The sequence below is a fragment of the Echinops telfairi genome, unplaced genomic scaffold (assembly GCF_000313985.2).
Source record: "Echinops telfairi isolate 266 unplaced genomic scaffold, ASM31398v2 ScPeMD7_20;HRSCAF=75, whole genome shotgun sequence".
Lineage (NCBI taxonomy): Eukaryota > Metazoa > Chordata > Mammalia > Afrosoricida > Tenrecidae > Echinops > Echinops telfairi.
Window position 1 is genome coordinate 11776960 of NW_022103917.1, and position 16572 is coordinate 11793531.

General features: G+C 48.3%; 1 protein-coding gene across 1 annotated transcript; it reads left to right on the forward strand.

The window, feature by feature from the left end:
- The first annotated feature begins 7027 nt into the window (after positions 1–7027).
- LOC101648823 (UPF0711 protein C18orf21 homolog) lies at positions 7028–7684 on the forward strand. Its single transcript, XM_045288351.1, has one exon. The coding sequence runs from the start codon at positions 7028–7030 to the stop codon at positions 7682–7684; it is 657 nt and encodes a 218-aa protein (XP_045144286.1).
- Positions 7685–16572: the final 8888 nt, after the last annotated feature.

Consider the following 16572-nt stretch of genomic DNA (forward strand, 5'->3'; position numbering starts at 1 on the left):
AGTCACAGTCTTGGAAACCCGCAGGGGCAGGTCTTCCCTGTCCTCTAGGGTCACCATGAAGGCATTGGTTTGATTCTTAGTTTATTCTCAATGGCCACAACATTTTTTATTTTTTAAAGAAGAGGCCCTCTGGTGATGGAAGCCTTATGCCAACTTGGTGCGGAATTTCTGGTACCTAAGGCACAGGTAACTCCTCTCTCAGGGTCACCTTTTGTGTTGTTGCTATGATGCCGAACATGGAAGTTTCCAGCTTCCAAAATAAGATGGACTAGGAAGAAAGGGCTGGCAATCATGTCCCAAAAATCACAGTGAAAGCCATGTGGATCATAGAAATTCAATCGGCAAACAAAGATTAGGTACTGTTGCTGGATCCTTTCAGCATGGGCGCTAATATCAATCCCAACAGGCCTGAGCCAGTGGGGCCCTTGTCAGATTATCGGATAAGGAGGCGCTTGGATCGCCCAAATGTTGCCGCCAAACCCACCAACAGGAGGCCTATTCTGACTGGCAGTGATCCTCTAGGGGAGGGAAGCACCACCCACCAACAGGAGGCCTATTCTGACTGGCAGTGATCCTCTAGGGGTGGGTGGCACCGGCCGTGTGGATTTCTGAGATTGTGCATCTGCACAAGAGTAGAAAGTCTTATCTTATTCCCGGGGAGCTGCCGCTGCTTCCCATTCCCAACCTCATGGTTAGCAGTCCAACTCGTCACCCACCCACCAACACGAATGAGGAAAAATGCCCCCCAACCCTTCCGCCCCAGACTTCACACTGTGCCCTTGCCTTCTGGCTGACAAGGAGCTCTGCTGAGCAATCGTGATGGCACCCGCCCGGCTGCTAAGAGAAAAGTCGACGGGTCCAATCCATCAGCAGGTGGTGGGTGAGAAGACCTGGGGGTTGCTCCTCTAGTAAAGACCAGGGCGTCTGAAACCCTAGAGGGCAATTCTATTGTTGGGATGAAGTCAAAAGGAAAGTCTGCCCCAAGGCATCCTTCTTGACATCTCCCGCGCAGGCCCCTCGGGGCAGCCTGGGAGCCCCCTCTCACGCACGGCGGAGTTCCCCTCCCACCAGCCGGGGCAGAGGCGCAGGAAGCCCTGGGGCGGGGGTTTTCATTGTCTGCGATGGAGGCCGGCAGCCTGCGGAGGTGCCTTGACCCCGCTGGCCCCCGGCTGACCCCCTGCCAGAGGCGAGGAGCCTGGCTGCCAAGAATGCAGTGGCGTCCCGCTGAGGCTGGAGCCGCGGCCGAGAAAATGTGCGGAATGCCATTTGTTCCGACACACTGGCCTTTGCACAGAAAAGCTCTTTGGGCCTCAACAAAGGTAGGATGCATTGTCTCAGGACGAAGGGGCTGCTCCAAGTTCACTTCAGCCTGTCTCGAAAGGAGGACGCCAGCTCATTAAAGACAGTCTCCACGCTGCCGGGATGACTTGAACTTGACAAAGTTCCCACCCGGTCTCCATTTTGTGTCTGATGTCAAAAAACACAAAAAACCCCCAAACCCGGGGCAGATCACACTTTTTTCTTTTCTTTTCTTTTTCTAAGACTGTGATAGACAGGGCAAGGAGGCGGTTTGGGAATGACTAGAAAAGGATTGGATTTAGAAAGGATTTTGATTATGGTGGGGTGCAGTAGCTCAACTCCGACTCACGCTGACCCAGTGGGGCAGAGTAGACTGCTCCAGAAAGGGTTGTGGGTTTGTTTTGTTTTTTGGGGGGGGGGGGCAGGGTTGTTTTTCAACATTTTATGCTGATTCAGGTGCAAGTTTACATTACAAGTTAGGTTCCCACTCAGCCATCCTGTTAGGTTTCTGGGGTGGTTGACCTCGGTCCTTGCTTCTCCGCTGAAAGAATTCACGCGGCAGCCGCACTTTTGTAAATCCAAGTAACTTTTATGAGGGAAAGGGAAGCCTTAGGCAGTACAGTCTCAGAAAGGACACGCTAGCTCTGGAAAGCGTGCAAGGTCACATGGTGGGGGCAGTGGGAAACTGAACAGTTCGAGACTGAAAATGGTTGCTTCAGGGGATTTTGAAAGAGTCCGCGGAGCCCAAAGAGAGCCTGAACCCAGAGCACGGAAACCCAAGAGAGTGTGGGGTCCCAGAGGGCAAGCTGGAGAAATCTTACCCGCCAAGCTGTGAGAGAACACCTCCCCGGAACAAGAGGCTGTGGCTTGCCCTCAGTCTGCTATTTATCCCCTCTGATCCCCACTTGGGGGTGGGGGTGTGGTTGAGGGTACTGGCCGGCCTTATTGCCTGAGTTTAGGAGCACCTGTGTGATGTTACTATTGCTGGTGCCTAATGTAGGTATACCCAAGTTGGCTTCCAGCTGGGCCTGGGGGTGCCGGGTGGGAGGTGGGTTGGCGCATGCCCAGTTTGGATTTTCCCATAGGAGTCTAATTCGTGTGCTTGGTTCTTTTCCAACCCCTTTATTGTGGCAGTGCCAGCCGGTTTCCGCTAGCACAGGCATTCAGAGGAGACAACCCCCCTTTGTCCCTAATCTAGCTACCTTTGAATTCTTCATGTAACTTGTTCCCTACCATTTAGATGCCCCAGGAGTGTGGCAAGAGCCCTGCTGGCCTAATGGTTCTGCACTTGGCTGCTAACCCAAAGATCACGAGTCTGAAACCACCAGCCTCCTGGGAGAAAGATAGGGCTTTCCACTCCCATAAAGAGTTATTGTCTCAGAAACTCATCGGGGGCAGTTCCACCCTGTCCTAGAGGGTCACTGTGAGTTGGTATGGATTCCATGGGTGTGATCTTGGTTTTTTGGTGTGTGGATGCACAGAAGTGAGAAAGTTATGGGAGTCTGCTAGTACAGCCAGGAAACCCCATGGGGCAGCCCTACTCTGCCCTAGAGAGGGGCTGCGTGGACATGCCCTAGATGCCAGCGTGTTTTTTTCTTTCCCAACAGTTTTAATGGCACATAATTTACATATCACAATTGAGAGTTCAATCCTATCAAGGGGAATTGTAAATTACCATCACAACTATCAAGGAGCACCCTCCCCCCATGGTTAAATCACCTTTAAAGTGAGTTGTGCATTCACGATCTGTTGTAGTGCTCCCTCCCCCCTCACACCATCCTTTTTTACTCCTGAAATCTCTTTTCCCTCCCTATCGCCCACCCCCCACTCCTGCATTCCCTATAACTCCTTGTATCAGTTCTTATCAAGATACATCCATTCCTCCTGTGCTTCACTGCTGGGAAACCCAACAGAGAACAATGAAACCCAAATAACACTAAGGGGGTAAGGATGAGATCATATTAGTATAAAGACAAACAGAAAGAATGTGTGAGACAGCGCTGCGGTTTTCAGTCTATAGTTCTGTGAGGGTGTGCATGTAAGGAAGATGTGATGAGAGGTCCAGGAGCCGAGATGGAAAACCAAGATTTGCCATATTGTCCTTGCCCTTGTGCTATATTTGTACTCCAGGGAACTAGAGGGGTGGGAAGGTGTCTGAAGAGACAGAATGGAGCATAAGTTCAAGAGGTATTGACAATAACCTTAGGGAATTCAGTGCCTCAGTTTACTATGGGGAGAGAGAAGCAGGAGAAGTCCACCTCACATTGGGAGGGGGACCTCAGAAATCCAGGGAGACGGGGCCAGGACAATGAGCATGCGCCTGAGCAAGACAGAGCAAGAAACCCCGAATTGACTGGAACATACACTGTGTGGCTTTTCTCCTGCCAGCCCTGGAGCATCGTGGAATGATTTTGAGATGAAAGAAAGAATGACAAGTGGGGTGTTTTGTTTTTTTAGGGAGGGGCTGGAAGAAACCAACTTCATGCGGCGTGTTGGAAGATAGCTATGGCCTCCACCAACCCTCCCCCCCACCAGGGCGTCCTGATCCCTGGCTTGGCCTGCTGCTCCATGGTGGGCTATTCAGGGTTTTGCACTCCCCTGGCTTGGAGATCTGTGAGTTGTGCTACACTGAGAATCCAACCCCCCACACTTCCCAAAAGACTCTTCTAGAATCCAACACGCCTTTGGAGCCGATCGTGGCCAACTGCTGTCCACCACACCCAGTAGGAAAGGCAATGAAAGGCGGAACCAAGAAATAGCTGACTTACAGCCAGTGCTTTCAAGCTCAGCGAAGCAGACTTGAAAGCAAGGACTCCAACCGAGATTTCCACAGCATTGCTCATTGCGGCAGCGGCCCTGTTCGCTCTCGCCCAAGTGTCCGCTCCCAGCTGAATGGACAGAGCCATGGGGCAGAGACACTCGGCCATCAGATACGTAAAGGCTCCATCGGTGTGACACCAGGAATGAGCCTGACAGACACTATGTGGAGGGAAACATGCCAGGCTCCAGAGGACAAAGAATGTGTACTCACATTGAGATGACACATGGAGCATCCATAGACAAATGTGTAGCGGCCAGGACACCTGGTGAGGCAGCATTTCGAAACCAGCAGCCACTCCCCACCCTGGGAGGAAGATGAGGCTGTCTATTCCTGTCAAGATTTACAGCCTCAGAAACCCACGGGGGCAGTTCTACACTGTCCCCCAGGGTCTCTGAGTCAGCATCGAGTCTATGGCAATGAGTTTGGTTTTGCTTTGGAAGTTTGCGAAGGATGAGGTTCACAGTGAGAGATCAAAATCCATTTTTCGAGTCACCGCTTACCTTCAGCCGTCAGCAACTTCTTTCTGACAATTGACAAAGTGAAAAGGCTTGCCCTCAGGCAAGGTGTTAGGGATTATTGCCATTCTGATGGCCAGCCCAAGGGGAAGGGGCAGCCTCATCCCCAGAAACTGGTCTGGCTATGCCCTTGATGGAAATTTGGGCCACTAGGTGGCATAGTAAGGAGCTCTGGTGGCATAGTGGCTTACACATTGAGCTGCAAGCCACAAGGTCAGAGGTTCGAACCTACAAACTGCTCCTCAAGAGAAAGATGAGGATGTCCGCTCCAGTGAAAAAAGGTTTTAGTCTCAGAAACCCCAGGGGCAATTCTACCCTGTCCTATAGGGTCGCTATAATTCAGAATGGACTCAGTGGCAGTGAGGTGTTTTTTTTTTGGCTAGTTTTTTGTTTTGAGGGAGGAAGGAAGGAGGAGCCATTATTTAGGAAGGCTTGTGTTTTGTCTTTTAACTGATGATAGACAATCTGACAAAAGATGTTAGTGATGGTAGCACCACATGCTTCATGTTATGGATGTCATACCACCGGCAGGCCCGCTAACCAGGGTGCTAACATACTTCCTGCATGAGGACGTTGCAGCTGGCCCTGCGTTGCCTGCCACGGCTGGAGCCTAGCGAGCCTGACCTCCGACGGCAAGTGGAGCTGTGCCTGCCTTCAGTGTCCAACAATTCCTTCCTGGAGACGCCCAGGCATAGTAGCCTGGCAGGGACCCTTCCCTTCCTAGCTCTGCAGCTCTTGGAGGCAGCCTGGAAGCTGATGAGGTTCCTGGCAACCAGTTTCTGGGGCTGGGCAGGCTGCAAAACTTAGCTACTTTCATCTGCAGCTCCAGCCTGTGAGGAACACGGGGATGAGCGTTCTTATCTCACCTCAGGAACAAGAATGATCAAGGGGATGATGGGAAGAAAAATCCCGACTGGCTCTCTGAATATGGCCCCTCCCCACCACTTCCCCTTGAGGGATGAACTCAGAGAGTGCTCTCAATATTCAAAACCCCACCTCACCCCCCAAATCCCCACACCCACTGCCTGTGAATCAATTCTGATACATAGCAACTCTGTCAAGGATTTCTGAGCCTGTAAATCTCCATGGGATCAGACAACCTCGTCCTTCACCCCCAAATCAACAGATGGGTTTGGACCACTGACTTTCCCAATGTATAACCCACAGCGCCTTCAGGACTCCACTTGTACATCAGACGGGATGGGGTTAAAGCTTTTTTTTTTTTTTTTTTTGCTTTAGCTCTGAATGCATGGCTTGCTGTGCAAATGACTGGTATAAATCCACATGCCTGGAAGAATTACAGAGAACAAATGTTTCAATCCCCCTTAATCGCTGCCGACATAGGCCCTGACATTTAAAACAAAATCATAATGCTGATTCAAAGTCATTGGTACTTAGGCAGGCATGTGAGGCTCCACCCAATGACTGGGGGAAAGTGCCTTGGACCCAGCTGGTGGGGTCCGGCACTCCCCACCTCTGCTTTGGGGCATACATAGAAGGGCTCAGTCCTTAGCATTCCTTCCTTGACGTTTCGTTTAGTTACTTTAGCAACTGTTTTCCAAAGGGTCTTTAAAAGACTTCCTCCTCCCTCCTATGTTAGGCATTAGATCAGCTAGGTGTTTTGAATATGTTGGGTACGAATGTCTGGAAATAAAGCAGAAGGAATTGAATGGACCTAGACCGGCCACGGATCCCTGGGTGGTACAAACGGTTTACCCTGGGCTCCTAACTTAGAGGCTAAGGGTTCAAACCCTCGAGTGGCCACATGGAAGGAAAGTCTGGCAAGCCATTTCTGAGTAAATAATGCTTTATAGTCACGGCAACTGTATGGAACAGTTCAACTCTGCAAGGCATCATGGGGTTGTCATGAATCTGATTCAATCAATGGCAACAGGTTTGGTTTGGGTTTGTTTGTTTGGGTGTAGCCCTAAAGCCTGGTGGTATTGTGAGGTACATATTGGGAGCCTTGGTGGTGTAGTGGTTCTGCATTGGGCTGTGATCTGTGGAATTGGCCGTTCGAAACCACTAGCAGCTCAGTCTCAGAAATTCACAGGAGGCCACCATGAGTCAACATTGACATGATGGCAGTGAGTTGAGAGAGAGTTAACCACAAGGTCAGCAGTTTGAACCCACCAGCCACTCCAAGGGAGAAAGATAAGATTTTCTGCCTATGAGTTATGGGCTCTGAAACCTACAGGGGCAATTCGACGCTGTCCAATAGGATTGAAGTGAGCTGGCAGTGCGAAGGAACCCTGGTGGTGTTGTGGGTTACATGGTGGGCTGTAACCACAAGGTCAGGCATTTGAATCCACACTTTTTTGAGAGACAAATGATGCTTTCTGCTCCCGTAAAGAGCTCCAGCCTCCCGTGTGTCCTTTTCTCACCGACCATGATGAGAGAGAGGCACGACCTTGAGGCTGTGGCACGGGAACTACAAGCTGGCCGTCTCCTCTGGGCCTGCAGTTCATCACACGATGCTGAGAACACTTCTGAAGAAACATATCCATACTGTTTCCCATTGCTGGTGCTGCATAACTCCCAAGTGTGCCTCACACCAAAGCCTACACTGACACCCCAAATACAGACACTTCTGAATCGAGAAGCAAAAAGCGGTACAGTCGGTTTTAAAGAAGGAAAAATTGTGAAAAAGTACAAAGATGCCAAAGGTGTATTGTTGGTTGCTTGTAAGACACACAACAGAACAGTTAAACATCAAGGTCAAAGGAGAAGCTTTCTCTCCTTGCTGAAGAGCAGGCTGGGCACTCCTACGGCTAACCCCACTCTGAGGCCACTGGAGAGGAAGGCTCAGAGTTCTGTGACCCACAGTCATGAGACACCCAGTTCCAAGGGCACTGTAGAGCCTGGTCTTGATTTTCAAAACACCTCCATCTGGACAGTCAGCGCCCACTTTCTCTTCCTCAAAGGGTACGAGCAAAACAAAGACGCACTTTTCTCAATGAAAAATGTTGCCCAGTTAGCAAGAATCCCAAAAGACCCCGGAGATGGACTTCAGAAATGTCTTGTCTTCTCAGTGAAGGATGGATTTTGAAAATAAGAAATATCTAATGTAATTCCTAAAATTAAAACCAATCAGAAAACCAATACTTTTTGTTCTTAAAAAAAAAATAACTATGAGGTCCAAGAGCAACCTTTCCTTGGCATCCCTCAGTGATTGTGGGAAAATGCCTTACTGGAATGAGTACCTGAATCCTGCCTTCCTCTGAAGGCGGTTGCCAGTATCAGAAATCACAGGAAAGGGCTTCGGAAGGAGCCAAGAGATAGGTGGACTTTAAAACGCATTCGTGATTTATGCCGTTGTCTTTCTAAGGAAATGGAGACCTATTGGAGCATCTACAAGCTGGTGAAGCTTTCTCCTGGGTATCAGTAACCTCCATGCGAATTCAGCAAGAGGACCAAGCGTCTATGTCTTTGTGTCCCCATAGTCACCCGAATAACCGAATCTGTAAAATCTGAATGTTGTTCCTATTCTGAGAACAAAATATTTTGCTCTGGCGAAGGCCTATTTCCAGGTCTTAAAATGACATCAGCGCACAAAAAAGTAGCAGCTTCACTACTTTAAATCTTTTCTGGAACATAGATGAACCTTTTAAAAAAAATGATAAGGAGGGTTGTACTCAACGTATCTTTTTAAAAGTTCTTCAAATAAATGATTTAGATACTTTGAATTATATATTTAAAAAAGAGCTACAGCCTCAGAAACCCACATAGGCTGCTTGACTCTGTCCCAACAGGATCAATATAGCATCCATTTGATGGTAGTGTGCTTTTTGGGTTTATACCATATATTGCTTATCCAATCATCAGCTGATGGACATTTAGGTTTTTAAGGTGTCTTCTGAAACTTAAGTATAGTCAGACTAGATATCTCTTGCTGTTTTTTGGTGTGCTTCAGTCTGACTTTGAGAACGTTCCATGGTGGTACTTATTGAGCTCTTCTGATTCGTTGTTGCTGTGGTAAATGTGTGTGTGTGTGTGTGTGTGTGCGCGCGCGAGCATTTGCCATTTGAACATGTGTGCATGTGTACAATTTATGACCTTCATTGTATTCACCATGTTATGTAATGATCAGCACTGTCCATTTCCAAAGGTTTTCATCCCCCTTAACACAAGGAGCTCTGGTGGCATAGCGGTTCCACATTGGGCTGTGATCTGCAAGACTGGCAGTTTGAAACCATCAGCCGCTCTGGGGGACAAAGACAGAGCTTTCCACTCCTGCTAACAGTGATGGTCTCAGAAACTCACAGGGACAGTTTTACCCTCTCCTGTAGGATCACTTTGAATTGGCATCAATTCTCTGGCCATAAGGAGTTTTGTTTGTTTTTATCAGAAGTGTAGTGTCCCATAGTCAAGGGCTCTCCCTCTCCCACCCTTGTTAACTGCTGACAAACCTGGGTCTCCATACCCTTGCTTGTCCTCGAGATTTTATAGACGTAAGTGGGAGTATGCAATGTTTGCGTGTCGCTTTTCCAGCTCACCCAAGTGGCAGCACAAAAGCATCAGGACTTCTTTTTTCTTTCTGGCCGAGTCTGCTTCCGTTGTGTGCGTGGACCACATTGTCTTCTCCAGTCGTCTGTGGAGCACATTCCTGTATTTGCACCTTTTGCCTATTGTGAGCAGTGCTGCAATAAACGTTGGTGGACAAATACCTGTTTATACCCCTGTCTCCCTATTGTTTAAAGCTATCACACTATCCATACTTGATACATCTTGTCTCCTGTATCTCAGGCAAGGGGTCCAGGGAGTGCAGTGGTGAAACCCTTGGCTACAAACCAAAATGTTTGTGCTCTGAACCCACTACCTGCTGCATGGGAGGAAGAGGAGGCAGTCTAAACCTTTACAGCTTTGAAAACTCTCAGGGGCATGGACTTGATGACAGGGGCTTGTTCCGATTGTACAGATCTCACACAGTGTTAATCTTAAAGTGTCTGAGGGGCAGGCATAGGGGATGTGATACAGCTGCGAAGAAGACCGGAGAGGCCTCTGCCTCCAGGGAGCTCACATTCAGGTTAGAGGAGAGAGACAGTAAATCGTGCCTAGGATAGTTACTGATGGTGGCAAATGCTCTGAAGGATAGATAAGGATCATGTGATGGGATGACCTAGGGGTTGATGGAAGGCACCCTGGTGGCAGAACCTCAAGGTTGACAGTTTGAAGCTACCAGCTGATCTCACTGAGAAAGATGAGGTGTTCTACCCCTCTAAACAGTTACAGTCTCAGAAACTGACAGGGACAGTTCTACTCTGTTCTATAGGGTCACTGTGAGTTGGAAACCACTAAAGGGCAGTGGGGGGGGTGCGGGCGGGGGCGGGAAGTGGGCAGTGGATGGATGATTTAGGTAGTCAAGGAAGGCCTCTCTAAAGTGGTGGGATTTGAGCTGGGTCCTAAAGGAGCCACCATGGGAGGAGCTAACAGTGTCTACATTGAGGAAACCACTAGTGCCAACGGTCTGAGGTACTGCGCCAGGAGGGCCCACAGTTTGGGGGGAAACTTTGTCTTACTCACCTTGGTGCACCTCATGTCCTGTTCTGTATCTGGCTAATGGGAGCATCTGTACATGGTTGAAGGAATGAGAAAATAAAGGATAGAATGGAGACATACCAATGATTTGGTTTCCATAATGGGCATGTGTTTATGATGCTGTAGTGTAGAGAGCACAGACAGGCTATATATAGCCTGTCTATAGCCAGGTACCTCACAGTTAGATGCTGCACAGAGAAAAGGGGCAAATGTAAGGAAACTTTGATGAGCAAGATTTTCACTCTTGGGCAACTGGAGTATTTGAAGTTCACATGCAGATGTTATCCTCCTAAGGGGAGGAACAGAGATATGAGATGCTCTGAGCTTCTAAAACCCGAAAATAAAGCAAAACAATCCTTCACCCTCATTGAGTCCATAGCAATTCGTAGCAACATTAAAGGGCATGTTAGAACTGCTCATGTGAGTTGCTGAAGTTGGAAGTCTTTTTAGGAATAGACAGATTCAACTTTCTGCCACAGAGCCATTGGCAGCTTTGAACTGCTGACTTTGAGGTTTGCAACCCAATGAGTAACTCATTCCACCACCATGGATAAAATCACGGGACCCCACTACCTGGCATAGCCAACTACAGCATACTAGCCTGCAGGAGAGTTTGGACTGATAAGGAGTAATGAGTTCAGGGATACAGGAAAAAGAAAAAATTCAGGTGACATCAAATCCTCTTAGATCAGGGCAACCCCCCCCTGGAAACCGTGGTCAACTCTGCTCTATCTCTGGCTCTCCTGGGGAGCAGGTAGCTGCCATATACTGCACATACCTTCTCCATCACTGGGAGGGAGACTGACAGGAGCAATACTCTCAGGAGGTTAGGGAGGCTGCAGAAGTGATGTCCACACTGGAGATGCCATCCTTAGTGGCACTGTTGCCTTTCAGGCACGGAGGGGGTGGGATTGGCTCTGGGCTTTGGCTGGCAAACATGGAATGAATCTTCTGGCTTCACCCCACAGATGATAACAGCATCACTTGGCTAGAGATGGAACATCTCACTTGTGGAAGTCCAGTGTAAGCAAGTCCCAGCACCCTTGGGAAATAGGTTGGATATCCATCCATTGCTCCCCCGATGGAGTTCTGATTGTTTGCTCTGTGGATCCCAAATGGATGTTTCTATCTCTCTGCATCTCTCTGGAAGTATGATGGGGCTTCAAAAAGTTCACTGAAAAATGGAATTCAAAGAGAATGGACTTTTTTCTGGAACTTTTCCCAAGCCCTCTATTGTATTGTCTGTTGAGGTCCCCTACACACACTTTCCCATCATCACGCATGTTTCCAACCACTTCCCTGGACGTATGCTGCCTGGGAACAGCAAATCCCCATTTTCCAAATGAAGAGGCTGGAGTAGATGCAAGGTCCCTGGATGGGGGAAACAGTCAAGCACTCCACTGCTCGCCCCAAAGGCAGTTGGAGCTCACCCAGAAGCGCCTCAGGAGATCCACGTAGGAACCCTGAGTTTCACTGCTGACACGACTTTTGCACATGCCACTATTACTCTGCAGAGAACGGAACCCACGTGATTGTGTGTAAACCACGGAGGTCAATGGGCCCAGGCCTCTTGGGTTTGGAGGAAGACAAAACCAGAAAGTTATTTACAAAATTCCCTAGTGTCAGAAGCACTTCAGTGTTTCAAAGAGGCACTCAAGAAGGAAATGGGAAACACAGATGAAACATGAAGGGGACAACATCAAAGCCACAGAGTTAGACCCAAGTTACAACATGCAACTGTTGAGACACCCTCGGCCCCGCCCACTCCTGTTACCCGAAGTCAGGAACTGAATGGGAAGAAGGGCCATAGAACTGGGGCTCGTGCAGTGATCCTTCGCCACCCTTCCGCCAGGTCTGACCACCGACCTGCTCCCTGCATCTACCCTTAACTCTAGCAAACCACTGGCCCATGCCAGGCGGCTTCTCGCAGGCTAGCTCAGCAACGCGGGGAGTCAAAGTTTGGGATAGTTCACGTCTGCCCAGTTGTAACTCATTTGTTCCCAAATGATGCGACCATCTGCCTTCCACAGCTTTGCCTCTGCATATTCCATCAGAATAAGAGATGGCCACAGAGCCAGAGATGGAGCTGAGATCACGTTAGAGGAAACCATTCTGTCAAGGTTCTGGGAAGAGATGCAACCAAAGGCCCTTTAGGGTTCTCCCCAGCCCCCAGCGTAAGGGACCAGGAGGTGGGAGTTGTGAAATTGTTGTTTTTGTTTGCTTGATTGAAAGTCCTTGCGTGGTGGTTACGCATTAGGCTGCCCCTCCGAGGAAGGAAGCTGCTTTCGACTCTTGTCAAGGATTCCAGTCTAGGAACCTCCTAAGGACAGTTCTGCCCTGCCCTATAGGTCCATTAGGAGTTGGAATCAACTCAATGGCAATGAGTGTGAGCAACCAAAAGATTGGTGGTTCGAACCCACCCTCTTTCAAAAGAAGAATCGCAGTGTGGAATGTACTGCTTTGTTCTTTCACTCCCACTCCATCCAGCCAGGGGCTGACCTGCTTTCCCCATGGGCATGGGTGGGGAAAAGTCCATCCAAACATACTCTACTTCCACCCCAGCAAGCTTCTCCACCAAAGCCAAAGGGAATGAGACATTTGCTGGTGGGATAAGCATCCATCCAGAGTGGGACCATCCACTAAGGAGAGCAGAACCAAACCCAACGGAATCGGAACCAGAAGCAGGTGCACGCAAGACGTCACTTTGTTTTTTCTTTCTTTCTTAAATTGTTTTTAAAGAACAAGCTGCCATTGAGCGTCAGATTCTTTGTTTGTTTGTTTGAGATGACATTGTTTGTCACTAAAGACTCCAAGCCCATTTCAGTTTTACTTTTCCTCCTCCTCCTCCTTTCTTTTTTGAATTCATTCAGACCACTATTTAGGTTTGTGGGATAAGGAATCTGGAGAATTTTGTTTGGTTGGATTTTTAAAGAAACACACTACCTCTATTCCTCTATTCCACAGCCCAGCTCAAGAAATGAAATCAACAACAACATCCTGTTAAACCCTCCATATATATGGTTCTCATTCTCGCCTCCCACCCCTTTCCTCCCTCCTTCCCTCCTCAATAGCCTATCCTTTCCCTCTCCCTGAAGCCCCTCCCCTTCCCGTCTTTGCCTTCCTCATAGTCATCAAAGTCTTTTGGTTTATACACTCTTGTTTTTCCTTATGAGAGTGGTGTCTTTTAATATGTAGCTTTGTAAGATGGACTAAGTTTGCTAAGCAAAATGTTCTCTAGTTTTGCTCATGTCTTGCGGTGTTTAAGAGAGTTGACATTTTTTAATTGGTGTGTAATAATTCATGATATGCATGTATCAGCGTGTTTACCTATTCCTCTCTGATTGACGTTTTTGGTTGTTCCCATGTTTTTACTATTATGGAATTTCCTGCAGTGAACATAGGTGTGCATGTGACTGCTAAGGCTGTTTTCTTGATTTCTTTAGGGCACATACCCACTCAAGAGATTGCTGGATCATAAAGTACTTGCATTTGCCTTTATTTAAGGACATGCCATCCTGATGTCCATAGTAGTCATACAGGCCCACCAGCAATGGAAAAGCGTTTCTATTTCTCCACATCCTCTCCAGCATTTAGTATTTTCTGTTTTATCGAATTCTGCTAAAGGTGATGGTGTGAGGTGATATATATGTCACTGTTGTTTGAATTTGTATTTCTGTTCTTGCTAATATCCATGAGGACACAGCTTTTTTTTATTAAATACTTTTATTAGGGGCTCTTATATCTCTTATCACAATCCATACATTCACCCATTGTGTCAAGCACATTTGTACATATGCTGCCATCATCATTTTCAAAGCATTTTGTTTCTACTTGAGCCCTTGATATCGGCTCCTCATTTTCCCCTCTCCCTCCCCCGCCCGCCTTCCCTCATGAACCCTTGATAAGTTATAAATTATTATATTCATATCTAACATCGGAGGGCATGGCTCTTTTAAAGATAGTCGTTAATTTGCTAATATTTTCTGGCTGACAGGACTGGACCGTCTGAGTTCCTTCTAATCTCCCAAGAAGTAAACTGGAAGGTAGAGGAGGCTGACCTGCCGTCACATTAGCATACTTTTTAGAAGACAAAGAGTTTTCAAGTTATTTCAACTGAATTTACCTATTTATTTTCTACTTGTATTGGTCTCAACACCTAGAACCTACACCAACCCTGGGATCAGCAGACAATGTCAAAGGCCCTGGGCTGAGTGTGGTAGTTGAAGTGCTTGGCTGCTAACAGAATGGTTTGCAGGAGAAGGGTGAGGCAGTCTACTTCTGTAAGCATGCACAGCCTTCAAAACCTATGGGGGCAGTTTGGCTCTGCCCTGGAGAATCACTAGGAGCCCCAATGGACTTGTTAGGGAGATATTTGGTTGGTTCTGCCTGAGTGGGTGTCTCAGACCCCTGCCAAGCCACCTATACACTTCCAAGAAAGCTGCCTTTGGGGGAGGTCAGGCTGTGTAGAGCCTGGTGGCCACAGGAAAGGTCTAATTCATGGGGGGGATGTGGGTGGTCTCCAGATGCTTGAGTCATGAAGGACTGTGGCGCTGCCTGAGGAAGGAATGAGGGCAGAGGTGACTACATGCATGGGGTGGAGGCATGGGAAAGGGCCAAGAGCAGGAGGACGGACAAGAAAGAGACCTTGAAGGAGCGAACAAGAGAGTAGGGGCAGAAGGTGGAAGTGCTGTAGCTCCAAGACATTAAGCTCTTTCAAGTCACGGTGCATTGGGGATACTGAATAAGGAAGACCTAAGAAGAATTGATACCTTTGATTTATGGCACTGGCCAAGAATATTGAAAGTACCACAGACTGCCAAAGGAACAAACCGATCTGTTTTGGAAGAAGTACAGGCAGAATTTTCATTAGAGGCAAGGATGGTTGGTCTTACATACTTTGAACATGTTGTCAGGAGAGGCCAGTCCAGAGAGAAGGACGTTGGTGCTCCATAAAGTAGAGGGGCAGCAAAAAAGACACACTGCATGGGGTAAAACGTACTGAGCAAGACCTCCTGAAATTGTGGACAAGCATGGTTGTTACTTTGAGGACTAAGTACCTTATATGCATGTGAAAGTTGGACATTGAATAATAAGGAAGACCAAAGAATTATCAATGAATTTGAATTGTGGGGCGGGGGAAGAATGTTGAAAGGACCTCGGACTGCCAAAAGAACAGTCAGAAATACAGTCAGAGGACTCCTTGAGGACAAGGCTGTTGAGATTGGATTTCATGTGGTTTGGACATGTCATCAGGAGAGACCTGTTCCTGGAGAAGGCCGTCGTGCTTGGAAAAGTGGAGGGGCAGTGATAAAAGAGGAAGGCCCTCAACCGTCAACGAGGTGGATTAACTATGGGCTCAAACATAGAAACAATTGTGCAGATGGTACAGGATGGGGAAGAGTTTTTTTCCTCTTGTACACGGGGTCTCTATGGGTCTGACTTCTGGCTCAGGAGCCATGTGTGCACTATTCTCCTGCCTTCCACTCCTGACGCCCCTCCTCTCTTCCTCCTCTTTTGCCTTCCTTTTTGTTTGCCTTCTCTCTCACCTCTATCAGGTCCCAGGCCTCGTGTTTTCGAGCCCCTAGCAAAACTGAGAGGGTCTTGGGTACTGTGGAAGAAGGGCCTGGCGATCTGCTTCTGTGTAAAGATTCTAGCCAAGGAAACTCCATGGAGCAAGTCTGCTCTGTCACAAAGGGGTCTCCAGGAGTTGACATGCACTTGCCAGCTATGAGTTGAAAAACTGAGGGTTCGGCGGCTTAGGGACCAGCAGACACCATGTGATGGTGACCGAGTTCCAATGAAGGACATGAAGTGTGCTGCGTGGTCAGTAGGAATGTGGGCCTTTCTCTGCAAAGTGACAGACACTCAAGAGCCTGTGGAGCTGGTCCATTGTCACACTCAGCTCCTGGTACTGTCTCCTGGGGTCTTGTTGGGGGTGGGGTGAGGGCGGGACATGATACTTCTGACCGCTGGCTCCCTGGCTCACCACAGATGGGTTTCAAGAAGGTCACATAGATGCTATTTTGTCTGTTGTCGTCAGGCTTGTGGCTCCAGCTCAGCATACATAGACATAAAGAAACAAGCACACGAAGAGCATGTTCACGTTGACGTGCCCAAAGTGAGTGTGCTCTCTAAGCCCCGAGTGTGGAGAGCTAGGCTTCCAGCTCTTCCTACCAGCCTCTGTGGGACATGATCTGCCTTCGTGGCTCTGCCAAAACCAAGCCAAACCAGCTTCTGAGGAGTTGATTTGATTCCAACTCGTGGTGACCCGTGTGTGCCAGAGCTGCACTGCTGCATCGAGGTGATTTGGGGTGTGATCTTTATAGAAGCGGATTGCCGGGCCTTTTTTATGCAATGCCACTGGGTGAGTTCAAAGTACCGACCGATGTGTGAGCATTT

Coding starts and splice junctions, on each gene's coding strand:
- LOC101648823 (XM_045288351.1), top strand. CDS start 7,028: ATGAGAGAGAGGCACGACCTTGAGGCTGTGGCACGGGAACTACAAGCT.